General features: G+C 41.4%; 1 protein-coding gene across 1 annotated transcript in view; it reads right to left on the minus strand.

Moving 5' to 3' along the window:
• Nucleotides 1-9,569: 9,569 nt before the first annotated feature.
• The window catches only part of PLPP3 (phospholipid phosphatase 3), a 64,040-nt gene continuing 49,697 nt past the window's right edge, over nucleotides 9,570-23,912 (minus strand). Inside the window, exons 5-6 of the mRNA XM_081915877.1 lie at nucleotides 17,560-17,736; nucleotides 9,570-11,807 (exon numbers count right to left, since the gene is read on the minus strand). Of these exons, the coding sequence (XP_081772003.1) occupies nucleotides 11,682-11,807; nucleotides 17,560-17,736 (303 nt within the window). The 3' untranslated portion in view covers nucleotides 9,570-11,681. The remainder of the gene's footprint in view (nucleotides 11,808-17,559; nucleotides 17,737-23,912) is intronic.

Here is a 23,912-nt window from a genome sequence, read left to right on the forward strand (position 1 = left end):
ATTATGCCTCTTGCCATTGCTGGATTTGGGTATGAAGGTTCCATCAGAGCAAACTCATTAGGTCACTGAAAAGACGATAATGCTGTGATGTGTTCATTTGGCTGTCAATTTTGATTTTTCCCAAAATTTTGCTTTCTCTTTTTTCCACTCTTAAGTTCATTTCCACGTCAGTTCACTTTTTTCTTTAAGTCTTCACAAACATTTATCCTCATATACACATTTTTCTATGCAATCTAAAAGACACATTTTTGCAAAAGATTTCTATCCCATGTAATGTGTGTTATGTGATTTCTGCAAATATATGCATTTTTAATGCACATTGTTTGGCTGGAGAACTGCATTGCAAAATTCAAAGAAGTGCAAATTTCAAAGGATGGCTATGTCTCAATTCATCCTGGGGGGGAAGTGACAAGTGGGGTGCCGCAGGGTTCTAGCCTGGGCCTGTTGTTGTTCAACATATAAACAATCTGGGTGAAGGAATTGAAGGGATGCTCATCAAATTTGCAGATAACACCAAACTGAGAGGGGCAGCTAATTCCTTGTTTCAGAAAATGCAAACTATGTTGGTTTGCCTTTAAATGGGCACTGGATCAAATTTCTCCTCCATTCCTAGCCGTGTGTTTTGCATTACCCACACACCCACAAAATATTGTAGCATGCAGGTAACAGTACATTTTGCAAAGCCTTGTTCTATAGGAAAAGGAGGCCATTCCAGGGAGGTTATCTCTCCTGAGTTGGTGAGAACCACCCTGGCTTATTAGATTGTATCTTAATTTGTAAGGGTGCTGGAAACTTGCAGAGACAGCTTTCAAATGATTCCAGGACAAAAGCCAAAACATGGTGCTTTCTCCCAAAATGGTTTCTCTTCCAAGCAGGCCAGCCTAAGGTACATAGCGTTCAGTGCATTTAAAAATCAAATGTATGTTACATCATTTTGGATTACTCCAAGAAAGGTCTCTGTTTACTACATTACCTCATTTGACAGAAGAACCTTTCCCAGCCCTCTGAAATGCAGTTCCCTCATGACATTTGGAAACTTTCCATCTTTGGTATGATGCTATTTGTTTTTCACTTTAAAAAGAAAAGAAAAGTCTGTCTATTTCCCTTGTAGTATTTTTCTTTCACCCTCCTCCTCCCGCTTTAACACAAGGAATTCTGTGACATTGATCAAGCTTCATGGCACATTTGCATTAAAATCAAAATCAGGCTTGTCTTGAATGACTCTCTTCTGTGATCTTCAGATGCTGAAAAGAAAAGAGGGAAGAAGAAGAAAAGATTCCGAATTTGACTCCTAACCCCATGGCTCAGGGCTTGCTCTATGTGCTCCAGTGATCTAGGGAAAGCAACATGTAGTTTCTTCCTGAAATCCAATTACAGCACATCCAGTTAGATCTGGCAGTACTGAAGGAAAGCAAAGTGGAGGGGAGGCTGCTTCCTGCTAGGACAGAGATGCAACTCAAACAAATTTTTAAGTGGAATCCTAAACATAGTTGCAAGGAAGTAACACCCAGTGAACTCAATGGAGCTTAGGACAGGATTCACTTAATAAAAACCATCAGCAGAAGCACTGCTCAGGGACTTCCACTTGCAAAACAGGGCTTTACCCACTCTACATGTCCCATGTCCACCCCCCACAATTGAATATGGGGGCTCAGGAGAACCCAAAGTGCAATGCATGGGGTAGGAGAGGGGGAATCATTCCACGGCCGTCATTGCACAACATTGAATCCCACCGTTAGTTCTGAGTAAACATGTTTTGGATCTGGAAGTATAGCCCTATTCACTCATTTAGGAACTGGGAAAATCAGCTCATGGGGGAACATGTGCTAACTCCCCCACCCCATTCCTCTTGTAAGCTGAAGGGTGGCTGCACAGAGCAAGCAATGTAGAACCCTGTGAAATTAGTCTTGTAGTTTGCTGAAGTGGATGTTGTGATCCTATTGATCCTGTTTATGATGACACCATCTTTTATTGTAACATTGCCTTGAGAAAATATTTGATTTTGAAAGGCAACAGATAGAATGATTAAATAATCTGTGTGTGTGTGTGTGAGAGAGAGAGAGAGAGAGAGAGAGAGAGAGAGAGAGAAGTGTTTCTGTGCTTGCTTGCATTCATCTCTAGTCACCATTGCTCCTTCCTTTCTTCCTCTCCCTTTGTCTTGTCTTGGTTCAAATTTCAGGTTGTAAACTCATTGGATCACGGACATTTTGGGAGAACTCACAACCCCACAGAAAGCAAGAAAGTGTTGAGTTGAAATGCAGTTCAGAAAACAAACACATTGTTCCATAATTTCTATGGGATGACATAGAAATTAAGTAACACTGACAAATACAAAAATGGTTTTGGAGTAAAATGCACACCGGTGGGTGATATTATTAAAAGCAACCACTGTGCTCCATTAGCTTTCAGCGTTAGCAGCATGAGTCTTGCAGCTGATGAAGAAACATCTAGAAACACAATGTTCAGTTTCATAACACCCTTAATTAAACTTATTCTTGCTTTCTCTTCTGGGTACATATGTTTTTGCTTACTAATTATAATGATATACTGTCAAAATAACATAAATATTTAGACTGCCTTGGTGTACTAGAAACCTATATGCTGCTTCATGGTAATATGAGCTCAACCAGTCTGAGGCTTTCCAGGTTGTTCATTGCATCAATTTAATGCTTTCTTAACTTCCAGACGCACAACATTTTTATCAGGTCTTCCATTACAACCACTGTGTGGTCACTGTGAGATTGACAACATGGGACAAATGTGGATTTGACTGCAAAATCCACCTAACAGCAGTTGGGATTAGCAGTTGAGATCCCAATATTGAAAATCACTCCCCACCTTTTTACAAATCCCAAATCTTCTTTATGCTTCTGTTAATTTTTGCTTAATCCGATACCCCTACACAGGAAGAAACACAGCACACAACAAAACCCAAACTACAAATCTCATGTTATAAGCTATCTCCAACGCCAATCTGTGAACTCTCCACAACCATGTTTTAAACTGTGCTGTGTGACTAATCTTGTTCTCCCATACTTCTATTGTTTCTTGTTAAAAGAATAAATTGGATTGATCTTGATCTCTGATAAAATATAAAGTGGTTTGAAGAGAAAATGTACAGCTTATTGATATGTTTGTGTGTCACTGAAAAGATGCCTTCAGCATATATTTCTATAGATTTCTTATTTCAAGAATTAAAGTTCTTTACCATTGTTCCAAAGGTCCTAGCAGCAGGAACAACCACTTTGTGTTACTTTCACCATGCCTCCTTTCATTTTCAGCAAGTGGACGCAGGAAAGAATCCCAGAGATATTTAAACATGTGCTTCTGGGCTGATACGAAATCAGTCCGTTTGACCTTGCATGACTTGCCCTGACTGGAAGTAGCTTTCCGGGGTCATGGGCAGAGGTGTTTCCTAGAACCTGCTCACCTGACCCTTAATACTGATAAAACTAGTGGTTGAACTTCTGACCTGCAGGCATAACATGTGCTCTGTCACTGAGCTGCTTCTGCTCTTTAGTGAAACTTGTGATTATGTGGTTGTGCAAGCATAGGGTCAGGAACTGCCTGGGCAACATTGCAGTGCGTGAGGCAGAGGCTGCCCTTCCCTGTTGACCTATGCACCCTGTACTACACTGCCATGGGAGTTTTGCATCCACCCTCCATATGGCAATATCTTCTCCAGGGCTGCACATATCGACTGCTAGCTTGCAGAAGGGCCATAGCCCAGTGGCAGAGTGCATGTTCTACCTGCAAAAGATCCAAGCTCCATGAGTGACTTCCAGGGCTGTGCAGGTGGACCTGCATTGCCCTCCTGACTTTTCACTGTTGTACCTCACTGCTGTTTGCTGAGACGGAGAGGGGGAGACAGCAGGGAGCTCAGCATGGTGTGGGTGCAGCGCTGGGAGTGTCAGATTGTTTGCACCTCAGACCCTGCATCAGGCTGAGCACCCAACTGAATTGCCTCTCCCAGTAACCAGCAGCGACACATAGCGTTGTAAAGTCCAGAGAGCAACACAGCCCCACCCACCCAGCTCGGTCAGATGCCACTGCCAGGTTCTTCACATATGGCTGGGAAAGACTTTTGCCTATGGTGCTTCAAATGATTTCAACTTCTATCCAGCCCTGCCAGCTTGGCCAATGGTCAGAGTTGGTGGAAGGTTTATTCTGCAACTAATTGTAGTTGTATGAGCTCCGGAGGGCAACAGGTTCCCCATACCTGCCTGTCCTACCTGCACACAGGCAGGCAAATCCATCGTGCTCATTAGGAATAATGGCGAAATAGTCACTCTGAAGCAGCTGCATGGTCCTATTGGCACTAGGCCCCAAAAGCAGAAATAAGGATCATAGAGGTGAATCTTGGGAAAATGTGATTTTTAATATCCCTTTTTGTCCTGATTTAAATGTCAGATGTTTTAAGACCTTGAAATAAAAAGACCCTGTCTGCAAGAGGAAGGGAACCTTTGAATCTAACCATATACATTTTAAGTTTCATTGTTGTGTAACAAAAAACCTACATTCATAAGCTTAAGATGGAGATAGCTGGCAACAGGAGGTTTGTGAATCTTCTCTGATCTGTATTTCTATGGCAGGGAAGAACAGTTGAGGATGAATTAACAGAAGCATTTTCCATGATCTGAAAATTAACAAGGCTGGTTTAGCTAGGCTCAAACATTCTTTTCTGTTATTATTTTTTCTTCCAGATGCTACAGTCCAAGGAAATTATTTATGAGAGGAAAAGGATTTGGGGAACAGCTAAGAAAGTGAGTTGTAATTGAGAAGCTTGAAGAAATGGAATGTGCCTCATTAACAAATGAAAAATGACAGCTACCTGTAGTTAGCTATTGTTTTTCTGTTGGCTCCTATTGTGTGTTGGATTCAAGGCTGGCTGTTTTGTCTCAGTTATAGTTTTACCAAAACGATGGTGCAAACAAGAACTAAGGGGATGTTCCAAACCAAAGATCTGCCAGGATGAACATGTTAGGACGTGATGAATCTCTGGCACAGTCCCTCATCCCAGCTCAGATGGATCCTAGCTCCATTCTGCTCCATCACACAACCTGGAAACCCAGCAGAACTTAACGCTGGCCAAAAAGGGTGGTGTAAGTTAAACTCTGTTTTAAAGGTTTGTTCCCCCTCTGACAAGCTCAGGCTGGCTCAGCAAGCAGTAGTCTCACTCCTGAATGGTATTTGAATCTGGCATACTTTATATTGTCTTAATTTAAAGTGGCATAAATTATGCTGGCTTCCCATAGTGAGGATTGCTCTCTTAGTTGTGATAATGGGGTATTTGGATTAAGCTTCCTCCTATTCCTAAGAGGCCATGAGATTCAATCCATCTTCAGCATTCCCACCTTCAAGAGGTCTATGATTGCCAGTTAAAAGTGTATAATTACAAAAGTATCTCTTTACCTTGCTTTGTTCCTAAACCTGTTACTGAGAATTAATAACAGTGCTCTTATTAACCTTTAACGTATTTCCTTTGTGCTTAGCAATCTACAAAAATAGTATCCTCCTTTTGTTTCTGTTTACTTCCTTTAGAATTCTGGTATGGAACTCCTAGGGAATTTTAGGTCCATTGCCTACGCTGAACCGTCAAAAGATATTAAAAGTCTTCTAGCATTTCCTCTTCTCCCATGGAGTTATATCTACTATCTAGGACGTGACGGTCTCACTTGCAACAGTAAACAATTTGTTAAACTTCTTCACAATAACGACATCATCTGTCATTAGTCTCTATCTCTGTTTCCAAGCAGACCTGCTGACTCCTTGTCAGTTCCTTCATAGGTATTTAAAGAACATCTTAATGTTCATCTTGATTTCCTTTGCTATTTGTGCTCTATAACTATGGTCGTCATTCTCACTCCCAACTGCCTTCTACTTTATTTAACTACATAGTTCATCTTCAAGGTTACAGCTGAAGAGGGTAATCAGCAAGGCCCATTCTGTGGGAAGAGTACAGACAGATGCATCTTCAAAGGCAATCATTCTGAAGATGGTGACAAACTAAAATCTGTCCCCTGGTTTCAGTAACTTTGCTTCACCTTGGGCCCAACCTCAAAATATTGCAAAATGTGTTTTTATACCTTAAGCCCCTATCTATTGCATAGCCGTCACCATTTTTGCACTGTGTGAATAACTTTCTGCTTTTGTCTGTTCTAAACCTGCTGCCAATCAGATTCGATTTTAGGAGAGGCAACATCATTTTCACATTTCTAACACTATCCATCGTATTATTAGCTTCTGTATGCACTTCTCTCCTTTGTAATTCTTTCCTCAAGTAGTCCTACCTCTTAAATATATCCTCCTCACAGGAAAGATGTTTGAGTGCTTTACATCTTAGCCTCCCTTTTATATATCTACAGCTCAGCAATATCTTTTCAGCAAGGTGGGGATAAGAACCACACTTGGTATTCCACAAGTGATATACAACTGGTTAACAGAACGACGTTTTGATACCTGCTGCTTTACTTTCAGTTCCTTTCTTTACCTTCCTGTTTTCTAAACTGAATTTTCCCCTTTTCCCAACACTAAAGTTTTCAGTGAGTGTTCATTGTGAGCCCTCGATCTGTTGCAGCCAGTTTAGTGTCTATGTGGGAGAGATAATGCGTTTGTGATTCCACCTCTTGCTATGCTTGTTTTCTATTGAATTTTTTTTATTGAATGGAACATTAAAGCTAGCATCTCCCTTCTGCAATTTGAAGCAATACAGGCCCTAGTGACAGTCCAAAAGTAATTGGAAGAAAATATCTAGCTCAATCCAGTAGCTTTTTTTATGACAGTATTGCAATCTCTGAGCAATGGCACATTTTGAAACATATTTAAAAATGTATTTTGGAGGTACATTGGTACCCATAACTGTCTCCCCTCCCATGTTTTTAATTGTGTGTGATTTCCCCACACTCATCCAGTTTGTATACATTGGAAAGTGTTTGGGGAGATAAAAGTTGCTCTTTAATTTCTAGGGTAACACTACTGCATGCCAACCTCACATTTTGACTGCTTGCATTAATGACTATAATAAATCAAAATGATTAAAAGTCTTAGCCTTAATAGAAATGTTTGTTTTTGTAATCTTACTTGTTTCAGATCTCGATCAGACCAGATAGTCATTTCACTTTACTGTTATAATATTGCTTTGGCACAAATCTGGTGCAAGTATTAATACAAAATCAAGTTTCCTGTAGGGCAGTTGTTGGAAACGATCTTGAAACCAAAACCAAAATAATGTCAGTTTTCACTTCTATAGGTTCAATGTAACATATACATATCTGGCAGGCTGATGGAGGAGACTACCCCTTGCGTGTATCTGTGTGCCAGGAAACCAGAAACCATGAATTTGAATCTTGATTTTTATATAGAAGTTTTCTTGGATGCCTCCTAGCTTTTGACTCTTGCATTCTTAATGCCTGTTTGTGGTTGAGAGACTGGATTTGCAGACATTTGCAACAGTCTCCAGATGAGTAACAGAACAATAAACAAGGCACCAACTTCTAGTGTTATTTGGAGCACCTGTAATGGATGGGGCAGGAGGGGGCTGAGCCTTCCTTTCTTCTTTTGCTTAAGCATTCCAGGGTTGATTAGTGTCCTTTCCTTTAATGAAATCATCTACCGTTATTCTCTGGTTTGGAGCTAACAACAGCAATTACACTAGTGCCTTATAGCCTGAGTGTCGAACAATGATCACGAAAGGTATACAATGACATATTATTCTGCTCCAGCTTGCAGAGACAACAGTGATCCACCTCCTTGCTGAGGATTTCCTAATGATTTCTACTCCAAATGCAACAGGAACATAGCAAGCTAATTTTCTTTTGCTAGTTTAAAATAATGTATTGCTAAACATTGGACTAAAAATGGGAGGACTAACCAGCTAACCAAGTTTTAATCAGTATCAACCAGTGTATAATGATGGATCGAGAAGGTGCTGAAAAGGCAAGGGACACTCCAATTTCAGGCATGCTTGGGGGAAGGAGACTATCTGGCCCCGTTTCAATCCAGCTTTGGGCTCAAGTTCAGCAACAAAACTGCCTCACTCACCCTGGTTGACCTTTGTTAGGAGAGTGACAGAGGAAGAACAACCTTTTCGTTTCTCCTTAACCTCTCAACGTTTGTTACCTGTGATCACTGTGTCCTCCCAATGTGTTTTTGAGGGTTGGGAGTTGGGTTTTACCATGGTTCCACTCCCACCTCCAAGGCCAATTTCAAGAGTAGCAATGGGAGACTACTGTTCAGCATCATGCAAGCTATCTTGTGGGGTTCCCTGGGGGTAATCTTGTCCTCTGTGCTTTTTAACGTTTAAATGAAGCATGTCACCAGGGATTTGGTGTGCGGTGTTATCATTATAGTGATGACACCCAACCCTCTCTCTCCATTCCATCTCAAGTCTGGGAAGTTGGGAGAAGTCCAGTTCTGGATGGCATTGCACACCTTTGGAAGAAACAGGTATGTAGCTTAGAAGCTACTCCTTGATCCATCTATATCAATTGAGCCCCAGGTGGCCTCTGTGACCAGCTTCGGTTAGTTCATCAATTATGCCCTTTGCTAGATAGGGATATCTTGAGCATAGCAATCCATGTTCTGATAATGTTCAGATTGGACTACACAAGAGCTACCTTTGAAGACAATCTGGAAGCTGCAACTACAGCAGAATGAAGCCATGAGGCTGCTTGTGGGTACCTCTGCCAGACACATACTATGCACTCTTGGAAGTCCTCAAATTTGCTACTGAAGCCTATTTAAGATGTTAACACTGGCATATGAAGTGCTCAGTGACTTGGGCCTCCAATATTTGAAGAAGCAGCTCCTTCCACATTGACTTGTCTGGGAGTTGATCATTAGGAGAGCTCCTATTGTGTTGGACACCCCCCCCCCATTCTGCGGTTTGAGAGACAGTGGTGCATGAGGTCTTCTCTGTGGTTATGGAGGTGCATCTAGCACAATCAACATATGTTTTTCAATGATTGCTCAAGATGCGCCTCTTTGCTTGTTCCTGCACTGCATTTCTGCTATTCTGTCATTGTGACTTTATGATTTTAATGACATTTGAATTGTGATACTTTTGTAACCCACCCTGCAACCATGTGAATAGTATAAAAGTTGAGCTCTTCTCTTATGGAGTCTTCTGCACAAACCTTGCATGGTGCTGATTCAGGACCCTAAACCGTGTTTTATATAAATGACTTTTATTTTGTTCTGTGTATATTGCAATGTTTTTTGTTGCTATGGCCAACAGCTGAGGCAAATAAAGTTTCTTTCATTCATTCAACCTTGCATGGTGCTGTCCAGTGTATCACTAAAGAATTGGCTCACCTGCCTCCATGCTGTTGAGGTCAATGCTCAAAACAGAACATCATTTGGGCTATATGTTAACAGCTTTGTAAAATATTCAACAGGTACTACTGAGCTGTATTCTACATAACCTCTCATCACCATTGGTATGTAGATATGCACAGAACACTAAACCCCTTTTGTATAAAATTTTCCAAGGAAATATCAGTCTTGGTATAATCTTCCATTTCATTTAGGCTCCAAGGAATAGTCAAAATGGAGAATATGGGTGCACAGCATTATTAATTTGTGCCTGAAACATTTATTTATAAAGCACATTTATACAGCATTTTTTTGTGTGTTTTTTCTTTTGCAAATACAAACTTTAATTTTGTACTCTACAAAAAGTCTTGCATATTCCTCTTTTTACAAAAAAAGAAACATTACAAAAATACAGACAATTTAATATGGTTTTTATACAATTGTCTTTAGTTGTTACTTTCATTAAAATATTGCTACCACAGAACTACAATATTTTAGTCGACTATAAAAAATTAAGTCAATGCTTTTTGTTTTAAGCAGCAACATGTAAATAACACAGGTCAAAACACAGTTTATGATCATAGTGGATATATCTAAAATTGTTTCAGAAATAATATTTTACATAGTTAATTTTTAATGTTTTATACATTATTTATATAATATTTATATATATTTATATATATTTATATTTATAAAAAAAAATCATAGCTTGCTAGAATTGAAATGATAGGACGGAGTTTGCATGGCAAAGATGTGCAAAGCTCAGTCTGCCCTGGTTAGCATCAGCAGTTCAGTCCTTTTAAGGTTTTTAAGAACTGTCTTTTGGAATTGCAATTGAAAGCCTAGAAGTGGGTCTCTTCTGGTTTACTTTCTTCGCATGCCCTTGGTGTTGCTGAGAGCAGCATTTAGCCTAGTCTGTAATGAATAGTCGAAAATGATCCCTTTTCAAGCCATGGGAATTACAAAAGGGATTTGACTGAACATCAGGCTAAGACGGTCCCGCCCAGCAGTCCGCCCGATAGCTGGAGGAGTTGCCTTCTGAGTCTCAACCCCAGAGCCAATAGTGCTAACATAGATCAACAAGGCTGACCACAAACAAGGTATCCGTATGTTCAGAAAATACTTCTGTTATTTGAGTCAATGGTAAAAGGGGATTTTTTTTTAATTAAAAAACTAGGCCACCAAGCATAATACTATGCAGGCTGGACAATTCATACAGTACTGTTGACATTAGATATTAGAGGCATGGGTCCCATATTTCTTGTGTTGTCCCTTATTTGCACCCCCAACCTGCTTTCCAAAGTATTAGTGATGAGAATAATCGTGAACATGGAGAATGTCATACAGAAAGTGAGGGATAAAAAAGGTAAAGGTACCCCTGCCCTTAAGGGCCAGTCTTGCCAGACTCTAGGGTTGTGCGCTCATCTCACTCTAGAGGCCAGGAGCCAGCGCTGTCCGCAGACACTTCCAGGTCACGTGGCCAGCGTGACAAGCTGCATCTGGCGAGCCAGCACAGCACACGGAACGCCGTTTACCTTCCCGCTAGGAAGCGGTCCTTATTTATCTACTTGCGCCCAGGGGTGCTTTCGAACTGCTAGGTTGGCAGGCGCTGGGACCGAGCGGCGGGAGCGCACCCCGCCGAAAGTGAGGGATAGGTGAAAACAAATATGGAATGACTCTTTACAACCAGGGATACTGGTGAAGCAGGCTGGGTTGCATTTAGAAAGTGGATTCTACACCTAACTGGAAATAGAAAAATACTGTCTTGCAGAATTGTGTAGTGGAAATAGGCACTTTTCTAAGATTTTACTGGGTATACATCTCCAAAACCAAAAGTAAGTTCCGAATTGGAATGGAGATAAAGAAAACCAATAAAATAAGAGGTTACACTTAGAAAGTGATCACAAATCATGAATCAGTGCTTATTTTTCATAGATAGTGCTATAATCTAGTTGGCAAGGATTTTTCTCTCCCCTCTCTCACTTAATAGGAATTGAAAACTGTCATGGCAAATAAAAGAAGCAGAAGCAGAGATGGCCAGTTTCCTAGAAATCATTTAGTGTTCATTAAGCTATGAACAATTCAGCATTCACTACAACATGAACACTCAGCCAATTGCACATTTAGAATTCCTGCATCGTGTTTTGATTTATTTCGTAATTGTTGCCTTTGACTTACTTGAACAACACCCATTTTATGCAAATGTTGTGAGTGTAAAAAAGGCCACAGAGTCAGACCTCATTGGTCAGGCAAGAGTCTCTCCCTACATTCTACTGTCTGATGAGATTGAGAGCAGCAGGTAGTTGCTGTCAGCAGTCATTTTGCAAAAACAAAACAAAAACAAAAATATATATATATTTGTCAAATGTCTACACCATGTTGTGATGATTGTTCCGATCAAGGATATCCACAGGTGAAAGTAACTCCTTCCGGATTGGAGGTGGGGGCAGAGAAATCTTTGTTTTCTCCTTGAAGAGGTCTGAGACATAGAACACCTGTAAATAAAATGAATATATGCATTCAATATAAATATTCAGATTTTTATACCTGTTCTGGTTTATGTAAAGGAAATCTAACTCCTCCATTAATAAGCATAACAGTTCTGAAGTTACACTATCCTGCTATAATGAGAACCAGACTGAAGGTCTTCTAGACTGGTCCATAAAAAAGCAAACAATTATTTCACAGGAGTCAAGCACTGCTAGATACCTAGCAGGGACAAAGGCCCAAGGCACAACTTTGCATAAATGTCTAGTGCCCCTGGCGGGGATCTCACTGGTATGGAAAATGCCTTTCCCTGCCTTTCCTTTTCCACTGGATCTCACCCAGCACCCATTGCTTTCTTTCACTATTTTAATTCAAATACATTCACTGTGTGTTTGGAAGAGAGATGTACTGAGGGGATGGGGATTTTTTTAATACAGAAGTCTTTAAAAATGTTATTTACAGTTAAAAAACAACAACAACCCGGCACACAATCAAGAAGCTGTTAACATCCATACCAAGAGTTCACACGGCTTCGCTTCCTCTGGTGATTTAAATGGACTAAAATTAAACTTCCCTTTGGAGTCAATTCTTCATAATTCTTAGTCAGTCAGGGTAGCTTGATATTTCCTTGCCTTCCCACCCACCCGCATCCCCTTCCCTACTGCCCTTTCCTCACAGCTAGAAAATTAAAGCTTAGTCAGGATGACTGTCCTGTCATTTTAAAGAAATAGTGTCAAGGAAGAGATATTCCCAACCACCTTTCCCTGAAATAATCAATGACGTATCCGTTCTTACGGATGTGAAAAGTCTCCCACTTGACAATTCAGAGAGGCAGCCACACAATAGGAAAGCCCTGGGAGGAAACTTTGACATCCTCCCTCAGCCAAAACCGTATCAAGTCCAGCATGACTGATGTACTTTCTCCCTTGCAAAATTTAACTCTGAAGCCAGAAAGGAAAAGGGTCAGACAGAATGCAGGCTCTGCTGACAGGAGAATAAGGCTCATCTCTGCTATTCAATGCTAGAGGCTTGGTACAAACAAATCCCAGCTATTAAACACATATAATATTTATATACAACAACAATCACACAAGCTGCTACAAACTTGTTCACTGGCTGAATGACAATTGGTTTACTACTAATTTTCCAATTTCTTGAGCATTGTGGTGACTGGGCCCGGTGTCAAGAAGTGACAGCCAGTCAGTGGATACAGTGAGACGTGGGCTCGCTCATCCCTACCCCCAAAATATCCTGTTTTCTGTAGGCTACTGCCAATGTAAATCCATTGAGTGAGTGGAACATACCGGACAAATGATGCCAGTGTCATTTGGTAGGCAGACTGGAGCTTCGGACTGCCGTCTAAATACTGTATATGTTGACGGGAGTCAATGGAAAGCCCAAGGCAATTCATTCCCACCTTACCTGCAGTTACACAGGGGCTGCAGAATGGGATTCCAATTAAACCAAGAGCTACTCACGACTCAAACAAGAGCAGCACACCTCCCCAGAACATAGACTGCACATTTTAAAAAGCAGAACATGTGGCTACATCACTCTAGACCTATAGCTGACTTTACAGGTAGGAAGTTTGTAATGGAATAGTTTGTGCAAAATGTTCCCTTGGTGCAAGGTGCCCCATTAACAACTACCTCTCCATCCTGCCTACCAGGAATCCCCAAAAAACAAAGTACAGACAGGATAATGGGGTTAAAGAAAACAGCTGATCCATGAAATATGCCCATCTATTGACAAATGTAATTCCAGGAAAATCCATCACTCTGCTCTGCAGTTGAAGTAACCATTGTGTGAGAGGCTGGCGAATGTGTCCAGCAAGAACATTATTGTTCATATGTTATGACCAAAAGCATTGCTTTTATACTGCTTTGAAGCTCTAGCAGGGTTAGAGAAGTTGTGCTCCTAATTCAACTTCCCAAGACTTCCATTAGTTAGGCTACTAGGCTTTTCAGAGTGAGAAATCACAAAGCATTTGATTGTTTAAAGAGACTGCTTGTTTTACTGGATGCAGATGTTTGCATTCAGGCTTCCAATTGTCTTGCTATGTTCCCAGATCAGTTAGTTTGACATCTAAATATTAGCATTGAACCAAACAGTTATTTCTCTGAGGAAACAGAACTCCACTCAGGAAAAAAATAGATGGTTGGCTGCAACCAAAGAAAAATAAATAGTAGTACCAACCTCTTTCCCTGGCTTATTTAAATTTTATGTTCTCTTCGAAGGCAACACTAGGGTTCCTGAACCAAAACTACAGTTCCTTTTTCTGATTGCCAGCATATTAAGTCTTCTGTTTCAAATGAAGCTATATTAGAGATGGATAGGCATTCTAGACTTTCTTTTGGTTCTGGAGAAAAAGGTTTATTACCCATTATAACACTAGCCCTTCATAACGAGAGGAAAAGGAACTGTGAACTCCAGACAGCAAATGCTGTCTCTGACTGTCCTACTCAAATCAATGAGATTTAAATTAGTCAAGACCACTTCTGACTACTTGCTTTTGTTGGACAGTGTGCAGTACTTGTGGTTCATGCTTGTATTCTATCACTACTTCAAGAAACTTGTGATGGAGAATTGTAAGCGTCCCTTTGATTTTTTGGGGGGAATAGGCATACTTGGTGTTCTCTGTGTGTCTTCTATATTTTGGAAGTATTTAAATCTTCATTTAATTTGAACACAACTGCTAAATGTCTGTACCCCTTCATCCATGGCAGAAGCAAGAGTTGGAAGGCGATTTTGAGGCCATGCCTCTCATGTACCCACTTCCTAAGACTGGATTCAATCATGACGATATCCACATTCTATACCGAGAGCTCCATGACAAATCAATTTGTGGCAGGAGTGAGTAGCGGTTGCACGGTGGAAGTGGCAGATGGAGGATTAGGTTCAATCTGGCCTGTATTTTCTAACTGGATAAGTTATGGATGGAGTGTCATCTTGGCTTTCTTAGCCTTTGCTCTGCAGTTCATGGCGTGTGTGGCTTTAAATCAGATATTTGGGTAGTGGCGTTAATTCCCATTTAAACTGTATTTCACTTTTAGCAAGGTTTGAGGTTATAAAAACACTTTGAGAAATCATGAAACATGATCTCCTAAGGTTAGAACAGTGTGTTAAACCTTCCTAATGCTTCAGCTGCTTAACACAAAAAGAGAGAGGGGTAAACACACAGAGTGTTTTTGCTTGGATTTATGCCACTTCCTGTGGAAGGTGCTCTCCACCCATAAAGAAAACTAAACTGCAGACGACAGGGAATGTGCTATATGATGTTGTAAGCTGGTAGCTCACCATTTCAACTGATCGATGCCCTTCTTAAATTCATTATATTAGAAAAGGCTTCACTTGGACCCAGAACATTTTAAGCAAACAGCTTAACATGAGATTAGGTGAGAAGGAAATGGCCCCTAAGATTTGCATCTTCCCACAATTTGCCACCACAAAAGCGGTTCATAAAAGACATTTTGATTTCAGCCATTCTGATTGCATCTGAATTCCAAACAAAACAAGATCTTGTATGGTCTTGGATGAAACAAGTACTGCAACCCCCTTAGAGGCTAGCCTCAGCTACCGGCACCTATTGCCAATAATCAGAAGAACTAAACTGCAAGAACTCCGGGTCAAAGGACAGGACATAAATTATAAATAAATTCAGAAAAGTATATAAAGCACAGTGAAAAAGGTGAGGCTAGGGCTTTTCTAAATCTAAGTCTCATAAGCAACACTCAACTTGCTTATGAACATTTAGGCCATTCCTTAGGAGCTGGAAATTATGGGACGAAGTAGGGGAGCAGTAGTTACCCCTCTCTTCATTTCCTTTTCTACAGCCATGTCTTTTTTCCCCACCCCCCATGGCTGCACAAGGGCCAGACTAAAAGTGACCAATACCCTCTGCACATCCTGATGAAGGACAGAAGCATACAAAAGGGCAGCAGCCACAAAGGGAAGGGGTTAAAATGGAAGTGATGTACATGTGTGTGGTGTTTCTCAGGCAGCTGCTTCCTCCGTGGCCTTTATCTCGTCACAGGAAAGTCAGCCTATAGCAGCCGAACTCTCACCCCTCCTCTGGCCCAGTAAAACATGCCATCTGTTTACAGGTCAGGAAAATGGGGTCAGATTTGTAACTTGTCATTGGACAGGAAATGGTGAAAAGTGTCCTGTTCAAGCATCGAGACCCTTATTGTCTGTCAGAAGCATTTTTGCTGCAATGCATTGAGTTCATCTGCATCCTACTGTACCCTAGCATCGCATTCTTCTTCTTCTCTGTCCTCTTCCACCCTTTGGCAAAGTATTTAGAGCAACTAACAGGAGAGCTTAGTCAAAGCCTTCCATATAGCTATCTCTAATACCGGGCGATTCTAGACAAAGCCACATGACCCAAATTGAAGCCCCTGAGTTGAAAAGAAACTGTTTCGTTGTGTGAAAAAGTTGCCCAAAGTATTTTCTGAATATATCCAAGAGCTCCTTCCAGGGTGATCTTTTGTTTGTTTAACTCGCGACAGAAATAAATAAGAATAAAAATGCCACGGAAGCTTTGAAGAATCTTGTTGCGCTGTCTCTGCAACTTAGTGGAGACTATCACTTCTGCTACTAAGTAAAATGTAAGCAGGAGATGTTCACCCACTGAAATTACAATTGAGGGTCAATGTGTATGTGAGAGAAGCAGGACTGGGGAAGAAGCGCTTGCTGGAAAACAAACTGATGGCCTGGGGGCATGGAGAGCGCTTATGCATTCTCTCCCCCCCTCCCAGATTCTCTGGCAGTTTTATTATTATTTTTCTTCCCAGCTAGATTGTGAAATTGCAAGTGAGGAGGGCAGGGCATTTGTAGGGGAGAACTGGTGGTTTTGGGAAGGAGTAAGCACCTGCCTGGCAAATCTCCCATACAAGTGCAATTCCTGTTATTGCATAGTCAAATTGCATCTTATGTGGGAACTCAGTGCTTGGAAATCCCCAGGTTTATTTACTTCACAAAATGGCCCTGATTCATAGCACTGCATGGTGCTGATTGTGGAGCTGTGATCCTTTATCTCTATGCTGTGAAGCTCTGATAGCTTTCTCCTGAAGGTTGCGATGTCTCAAAAAGATCTGGGCATGTTTTCTGGAGCTAAAAACATTTCTGCTTAGCTTTTCAATCTGTACTTGGGTACTGAGAAACTACATTCCTCACAGAATTCAAACAGTGGTTTGGTTAGCAATGGAATCAGTGGAAAAGAAAGAAAATACATATATATTCAGCTGCCTTTTGAGATGTTTCAAAACTCGGGATGGGTGGGGAACTGCTATAATGGTTTACACATTCACCTGTGTGAACCACCCTGCTAATGTGCCCAGTCTAGTATGTATTCAAGGAGAACTCTTTTCCGTGCACTAAACATCACCAATCTAATACTTAGAGGGAAATTGTTTCACATGAACTTCACATGTTACATGTGAAAGGTTACTGTTTGCTGTGCATTTATCTTTTAGGTTTCTAACACTGCATTGCACATTGGTTTTCCTTATTTAAGTCTCCACCCCTTTCTCCCTTCTTTGTTTAAGTCTATCCTTCCTTGGTTTTACCAACTCCTGCACAATGCCAGCAACACTCTCCCCAGTGAGGTCCACCTAGCACTGATACTACATTTCTGGTGCCAGGGTAAAGCTTTTCTCTGCCCTTAGGATGGGCTTTAACACTCGAATCCATCACTGTCTTATGGATAAGGTGCATGTGGTTGTTTAGTGAAACAATTATATGGTATGACATGTCACTTACTATGCAGTAAGCCACCAGGGCCCCTTGTACGAAACCAGCCAAGACGTCTGTTGGATGATGTTTGTGGTCAGACACACGAGAAAGCCCTGTGTAAAAGGCCATCATAATCAGTGTGAACTGCAGCAGGGGACGCAGCAGACGGGCTCCTCTCCAAGTGAACCTGGCTTGCAGGTACAGCTACAAAGAAAAAAAAAGGAAGGAAAAAGACATTAGGATGCTGTCCTCGCAACAGTTGGCACCAGACTGCAGTGGAACAGAATTGGTGCCAGGTTTACAATATGGCAAACAGAAAACAAACCTATCTTCAGGGCAGAGCAAAATAGCAGCCGGGGGAAAAAGCGTTGTGTGGCAGGGAGGGCCTCTGCTGTCACTACCAACACTGCAAAACAGGTGTCAGCAGTAGGCAAAAGGTGGTAGAGGAATTTCAACCCCCAACTTGTCGACCAAATTTGGGTCCCAAGTTCAAACCTTCGGCTCAATCTTCGTAACTTCTTTTGTCTGTCATGCCATCCAACTTTAATGAGCGACCCACAGTCCTATGATTATAATTACTGGGGAATGGTGTGCTTTCTTTATCAATTTTTAACACACTATTTATAATTGTATAAACCTTTCTTATGTCTTTCCTTGATCATTTTTTCTACCTGATAAGAAAGGTTTATACAATTATAAATAGTGTGTTAAAAATTGATAAAGAAAGCACACCATTCTCAGATGGAAAGTCCCCCCCCCCTTTATAATTTTGGCTTCCCCACTTCTGAACATTTTCCAGATCTGCAACCCCCTTTTTGAGATGAGGTAACTGGAACACTGCTGAATATTATTGCAAGTGCAGCTGCAGCATGGATCATAGCATTAAGATTCAGACCATCTTATGGTTTTTTCCTAATTTGCTTTTAAGTCCTAGCAGTGTTTGTGACCACTTTGTGACTTGAACTTTTAAAATGCCTTGGACCTAAAATACAGTGTTCAAAATGATACTTTTGCTTCAGCCAGGGAAAACGAACAAACAAATCAACAGCCAACCAAGGACTTGACCTGAAATGAAGTAGCTGAAATGATGTCAAACGGGTATTGTCTCCTGCCTCACCCCTCCCCACTTATCCTGGTCTGGTTTCCTCTTGAAAGTTGTGGGCACAACCTATTCCTCGAGTTCCTGTGGGAACCTTGGGAAGCCAAAAAGAGAGAGGAAGAGGCAGCAGGAAAGGCAGAAACGTTTGCCCACAAATCAAAGGAGCTGGAGGCTAACCCAATCTGAAAAGCAGGGCAAGGGGAGTCTGAACATGGCCAAGTCCTCCCATTATGGCTGCCTTCCCATAACACAAGGCAGGGAGATGAACGTGACAAGGTCACAGCAATGCCTGCTTGTATAATTGATGCAGTAAAAGTTTACAGTTGGAGGAAAAGCGAGGCACTGTAGTCTGATCACTGCTTACAAATCAAGACATGAATTAGGATGGGCTCATTCTTAAGCCAATAAACCATGGTTTCTCAGTCCAATATTTTTATGTCTGGACTGAGACATTTTTATGTAGTTGCTTTGTTGAACCTGCCATTGGTACAATGGTACAAGCCAATCAGTATATTTTCAGAAGAAAACAGTGCATGCCAGTAGTCTGAGAGAAGAAAAGGTCAGGTCTAAACTTAAGAGAGCTCCTGCAAGCAAGAACTGCAAGCAAGGCAGAATTTTACCAGATACAGCTGTCTCTACCATGGCATTTCAGTTCTGAAAGAGGCTGTACCTATTGGAATTCTCCCTTGTCACAGAATCGTAGAATTGTCTTATCTAAGCCTGAATGTATAAGAGCCCATTCAGTCATTAAACAGTTTAGAATCATCCTTCAACATAATATCAATTATTTCTCTTTCGATGAAACTTGATAAGTCACCATATTTGCTGAACAAAATTTAGTGGCAGCATGTGGAAGGTTAACCAGCCCGATCTTGTGTTCTTTTTCACAAAACCCACCCTGTGCTGTCATCTTCTGCCCTCTTTACATCCGAAAGGTTTTCATTATAAAGTGAAACCAAGCTAAAGAAAACAAACACTTAATGTAAAAAAACAAAAAACAAAAACGAACAACCCAACTGAACTGAAGTTGTTTTTACAGCAGACAAAAAGTGACTTACAAGTGGTTTTTACTCAAGTCTCTATATACTGCTAACTCAGTCGTGGGAGGTTTACGGAGGCGCCAGTGTGGTGTTTATATAGTAACATGAAATGAACAACTGCCACTTGCAGACCAATAAGCTGCAGTGGGAAAAGTGGCAGCCAATAGCACAGAGGAGATAAGCGTGACAAAACCGAAGAGGGAGGGAAGACAGCAATGACCTCGTGGCCGTATGTAGCCAGAGTTGCTGGAAAACCTCTCACATATAAGAAATCTGGCAGTGGCAACATCACCACAGAACAGACCACTCTCAGGGCAATGTGCAGCAGTTCTGCGGCCAGGGGACTTCCAGTGATGTTAGTGGGAATGTCTGTGGTTAGTCAGGGATCCCAAGCAAATAAAAATGAGGGGCTCATGTTCCCTTAACAAGTGAGGAGAAGAAAAATATTAATAGTTGCTTACATTTTTGTTACTTTTCAGAAGGTTTGGCAATAATAATAATAATAATATCACATGCAACATATGTTTGTTGTAAGAAGGGCTTTCATTCCATTTTCAGACAGTGGCTCAAAGTAACTAAATCCACCATTTTCAATGTTTATATCATGCGTGAATGAATACATTTGTCATCAGTGCCATTTTTCTAGAAAGAGGTTCTGGAACTCGCCATGAACGACTCCCTTGTTCTCTTATAATGGCAATGGCGCCCACCTGAGATGTGCCGGAACTGAGTTCCAGTGAGTTCCAACTGGGGGGAAAAGCTCTGCGTGTCATGAAGTTTACACAAGTAAACTCATGCTACCAGTACCAGCTGTGTGAAGGCATCTTTGTTACTTCATAGTACTGCTCTGGGGATATTTTGTGTTGTTTGAAAACACTTTGGAAAGATGGAGAGGCTACTGGACAATCTGTTTGGGGTGGGAGAAGATGTGGTCAATCACACACACTTCCCTCATAAGCGCTTGACAGGTAAGCTCTGTTTGACACAACTGTAACTGTGACCCATATTCAAACTCTAAAGTTGTCAGGGTTGCCTAACCTACGTCAAATATTGCTGTTGGGATGAGTAAGAACACACTGTAGAGTACACTGCTGATTGAGAAATGCTTACATTAATGATTAACAGTTTCTGAAGTACTGTAGGAAATTTTCAAATGAATGCGTACCTGCATCTGGCCTCATTTGAGCAGATGGGTTAGAGTCACACAAAAGAGCGTAAAGGGGAAAAATCATTACCTTTTGTTGAGTCTGGGGCTTTGAAATCAGTCACTGATATTTATCTAATGACTAACAGATTGGCCATGATCCCACTGAAATAGAGTCAGAAGTTTGCTATTTGGCGTTCTTGCAGACATGAACTCCACTGTTCATCTGGCTGTTAGAGTAAGTATAGCACAGCCCTGGGAACTAAAACAAGTAGCATTTAAGGTGGCCACCTCAGGAGTTTATTTCCTAACCCCGCATGGCACAATGACATAAATGTCAGTGAAGATATATAAGACATTAATCCAGCAGCTGTTTTCAAATTTGGCTGGCACAATGCAACACCCTGTGGGCAACATTACCTGGCTTACTCTAACAACCCCTGGAGTCGGGACACATTTATTTAGAAAGCAAAATACTACCTAGATCAGGCTTCCTCAACCTTGGCCCCCAGATGCTTTTGGCCTACAACTCCCATGATCCCTAGCTAGCAGGACCAGCGGTCAGGGATGATGGGAATTGTAGTATCAAAACATCTGGAGGGCCAAGTTTGAGGAAGCCTGACTTAGATGGGAGCTGGTGTTCTTCCACATAAAGTGAGAGTAAATGTGTGGGTATTGTTGGACTGGCCTTAGTAGTGTCTGAACTGGGCAGAGAGAGCAGCAGCAGGAAACTAATGCAATTGCTCAATGGAATGTCATTAAGTCAAGAATGAGCTTTGGCCCAGCATATCTGAACACTGCTGTGAAGAAGCTTTGCTATGCCATTGTGGGTTTTCCTTTGGAATTCAGGATTCATCTGAATCCAATGCACACTCCTAGTACACAATGCAGATGACTGTTGCAAATCAACTAAAACCATAACACACACCTTTTCTCACCTCCGGTGAACTAACCATGCATTGAGCAACAAGAGACCAACCCACGGCTCTCCAAATAATATACGAGACTTAAAATAGATACGCAATGCATATGCTTCAAATGTTACAGTTTTAACTGGAACAAAACATTAGTCTATAATAGACTCGGTCAAAAAACAAACCAACCGCCAAATGTATCAAGCAGTATGAAGAGCACAATGCTGAACTTGTAGGATCCAAAAAAATGCAACCCTGACAAATTTAATGAAGATCCACTCCCTATAGGACTGGAGTGCAAGAGAGAGAACCCTACAGGCAAAACTGGATCAACCGTGACAGCTTCTTCTACCTGAAGTCAAATGAGAGTAGAGGAAAATTAGCACCTTGTGGGAGAGTTTGATATTAGTCAGCACTTCAAGGTGGTTTTCATTTTGTTTTTTGTACGAAAGCAGCAGAGCAGGTTTTTATGATATGGTGTGCCAGGCCCACAAAGCCTGTAAAATTGCTTCTCTGCAGGTTCAGAATCAGCAATTGCCTGGGTGGGGGCAGTAGCGTACAGCGGTAGGGGCAGAGAAAGAGTCCAATTTTCAGTAAGTTGAAACTCACACAGACAGCCTCCAGTTTTGCAGAAATTACATGCTTGTCTGTACATGCCATTTTCTTTAATGAATCCAAAACTAATAGTGACTCATCTAAGTCAAAGGTGACTTCTCTGAATGTTTGGGGAGCTCCCTGCCACATTCTAGCCTCCTACTTTCTGCAGCAACCATTTCCAAGAATCAAATTTGAACATTTATGAGCCAAACTAGCTGGGCACATTTCACGAACACCTTTCCCCCTATTGCCTGCGCCCCTCCTTTTCTTTGACCATTATTTGGTGGAAGGAGAGTGAAAGGTGTTTAAATGATGGCAGAAACCCCCAAATGTACTCAGGACTACCATGCTCTCCCCTGACAAGTGCCCCTTCCCAGTACAGCCAAAAATAAAAAGAGCCTCTTCCAAGTACATTTTGGGCAGATGTGGTGCCCATCCTATCTCCTCAGGTCACAATACACTCAGAAAGAAAGGGGGAGATAACTCTTCACAATCCCAATGGCCACTTGCTCTCGTATCAGCCATCCTCTAATAGAGCAGTGAAGCTGCCATTTAGCCAGTGAGAATTGGCTATGTGATGATATTACCAGTGAAGCAAATTCAGAGTGAGGACATTTTCTTTTTAAAAAAAATCTGTGTTAGATTTGTTTGTCCTGAGTGACATCACCAACTAGCTAATTCTCACTGAATACATCAGGGGACGGGGCGGGAAATGGTGCCAAATAAGCAATTGAGTAGCACTGTGAATATAAGCAAAGGAGCATAGCACAAAAGATGCTATGTCCCCTCACCTCAACACCCTCAGGTGCTAAATGTGTATAATGACAGCGCCAAGTGTAATATCTTTGAGGAGAGCATTCCACAATTGGGGAACGGCCACAAAAAAGACTTGTTCTTGTCTAGCCACTCTTTGCAGCTCCCTTGGACTCAAGATGATGATGGCAGGGTCCAGATAGGTTCATGTGGGGAGATGTGGTCCAGAAGATATTTGGGTCATGAGCTGCATAAGGCTTTATAGGTCTAAACCGGCAGTCTGAACTGAGTCCAGAAACGAACTGGCAGTGAATGAAGGCAGATTAGGATTGGTGTTATATGATCAAACATCCTACACCCAGTTAACAATTTGGCTGGTGGATTCTACACTGGCTGCAGTTCTGAACTGTTTTCAAAGGCAGCCCCACGTATAAGGCATTGCAGTAATCTAACCTAGAGCTTACCTGAGCACCTTGTAGGTTAGATTACTGTTGACCTGCAACTGCCATTATCTCGGACTACCAGCCATGTTGTTTGGGATTGCTGGAAGTTGTAGTCTAACAAGATTTGCAGGGCCACAGAATAGGCTCCCCTGATGCAGAACATTCAGCTCAGTCCAATACAATAATATAATTCTACCACTTTGTAAATTCTCCATGAATTGCTTTGGTTACTATACCAAAGTGCCATATAATCACTATTTTGTTTTCACCTCAGTCCAAACAGTACAGCAGGTCTTCATACTGTTCCTCTAATTTTAAAATCAGTGAACATAAATGGCCTCTAAAGAGGTCCTGGAGAGTTTAGCGGGGTGTACACATACAGGGTGGGGA

The sequence above is a fragment of the Podarcis melisellensis genome (genome assembly GCF_964234715.1).
Source record: "Podarcis melisellensis genome assembly, chromosome: 6".
In the NCBI taxonomy this organism is placed as follows: Eukaryota; Metazoa; Chordata; class Lepidosauria; order Squamata; family Lacertidae; genus Podarcis; species Podarcis melisellensis.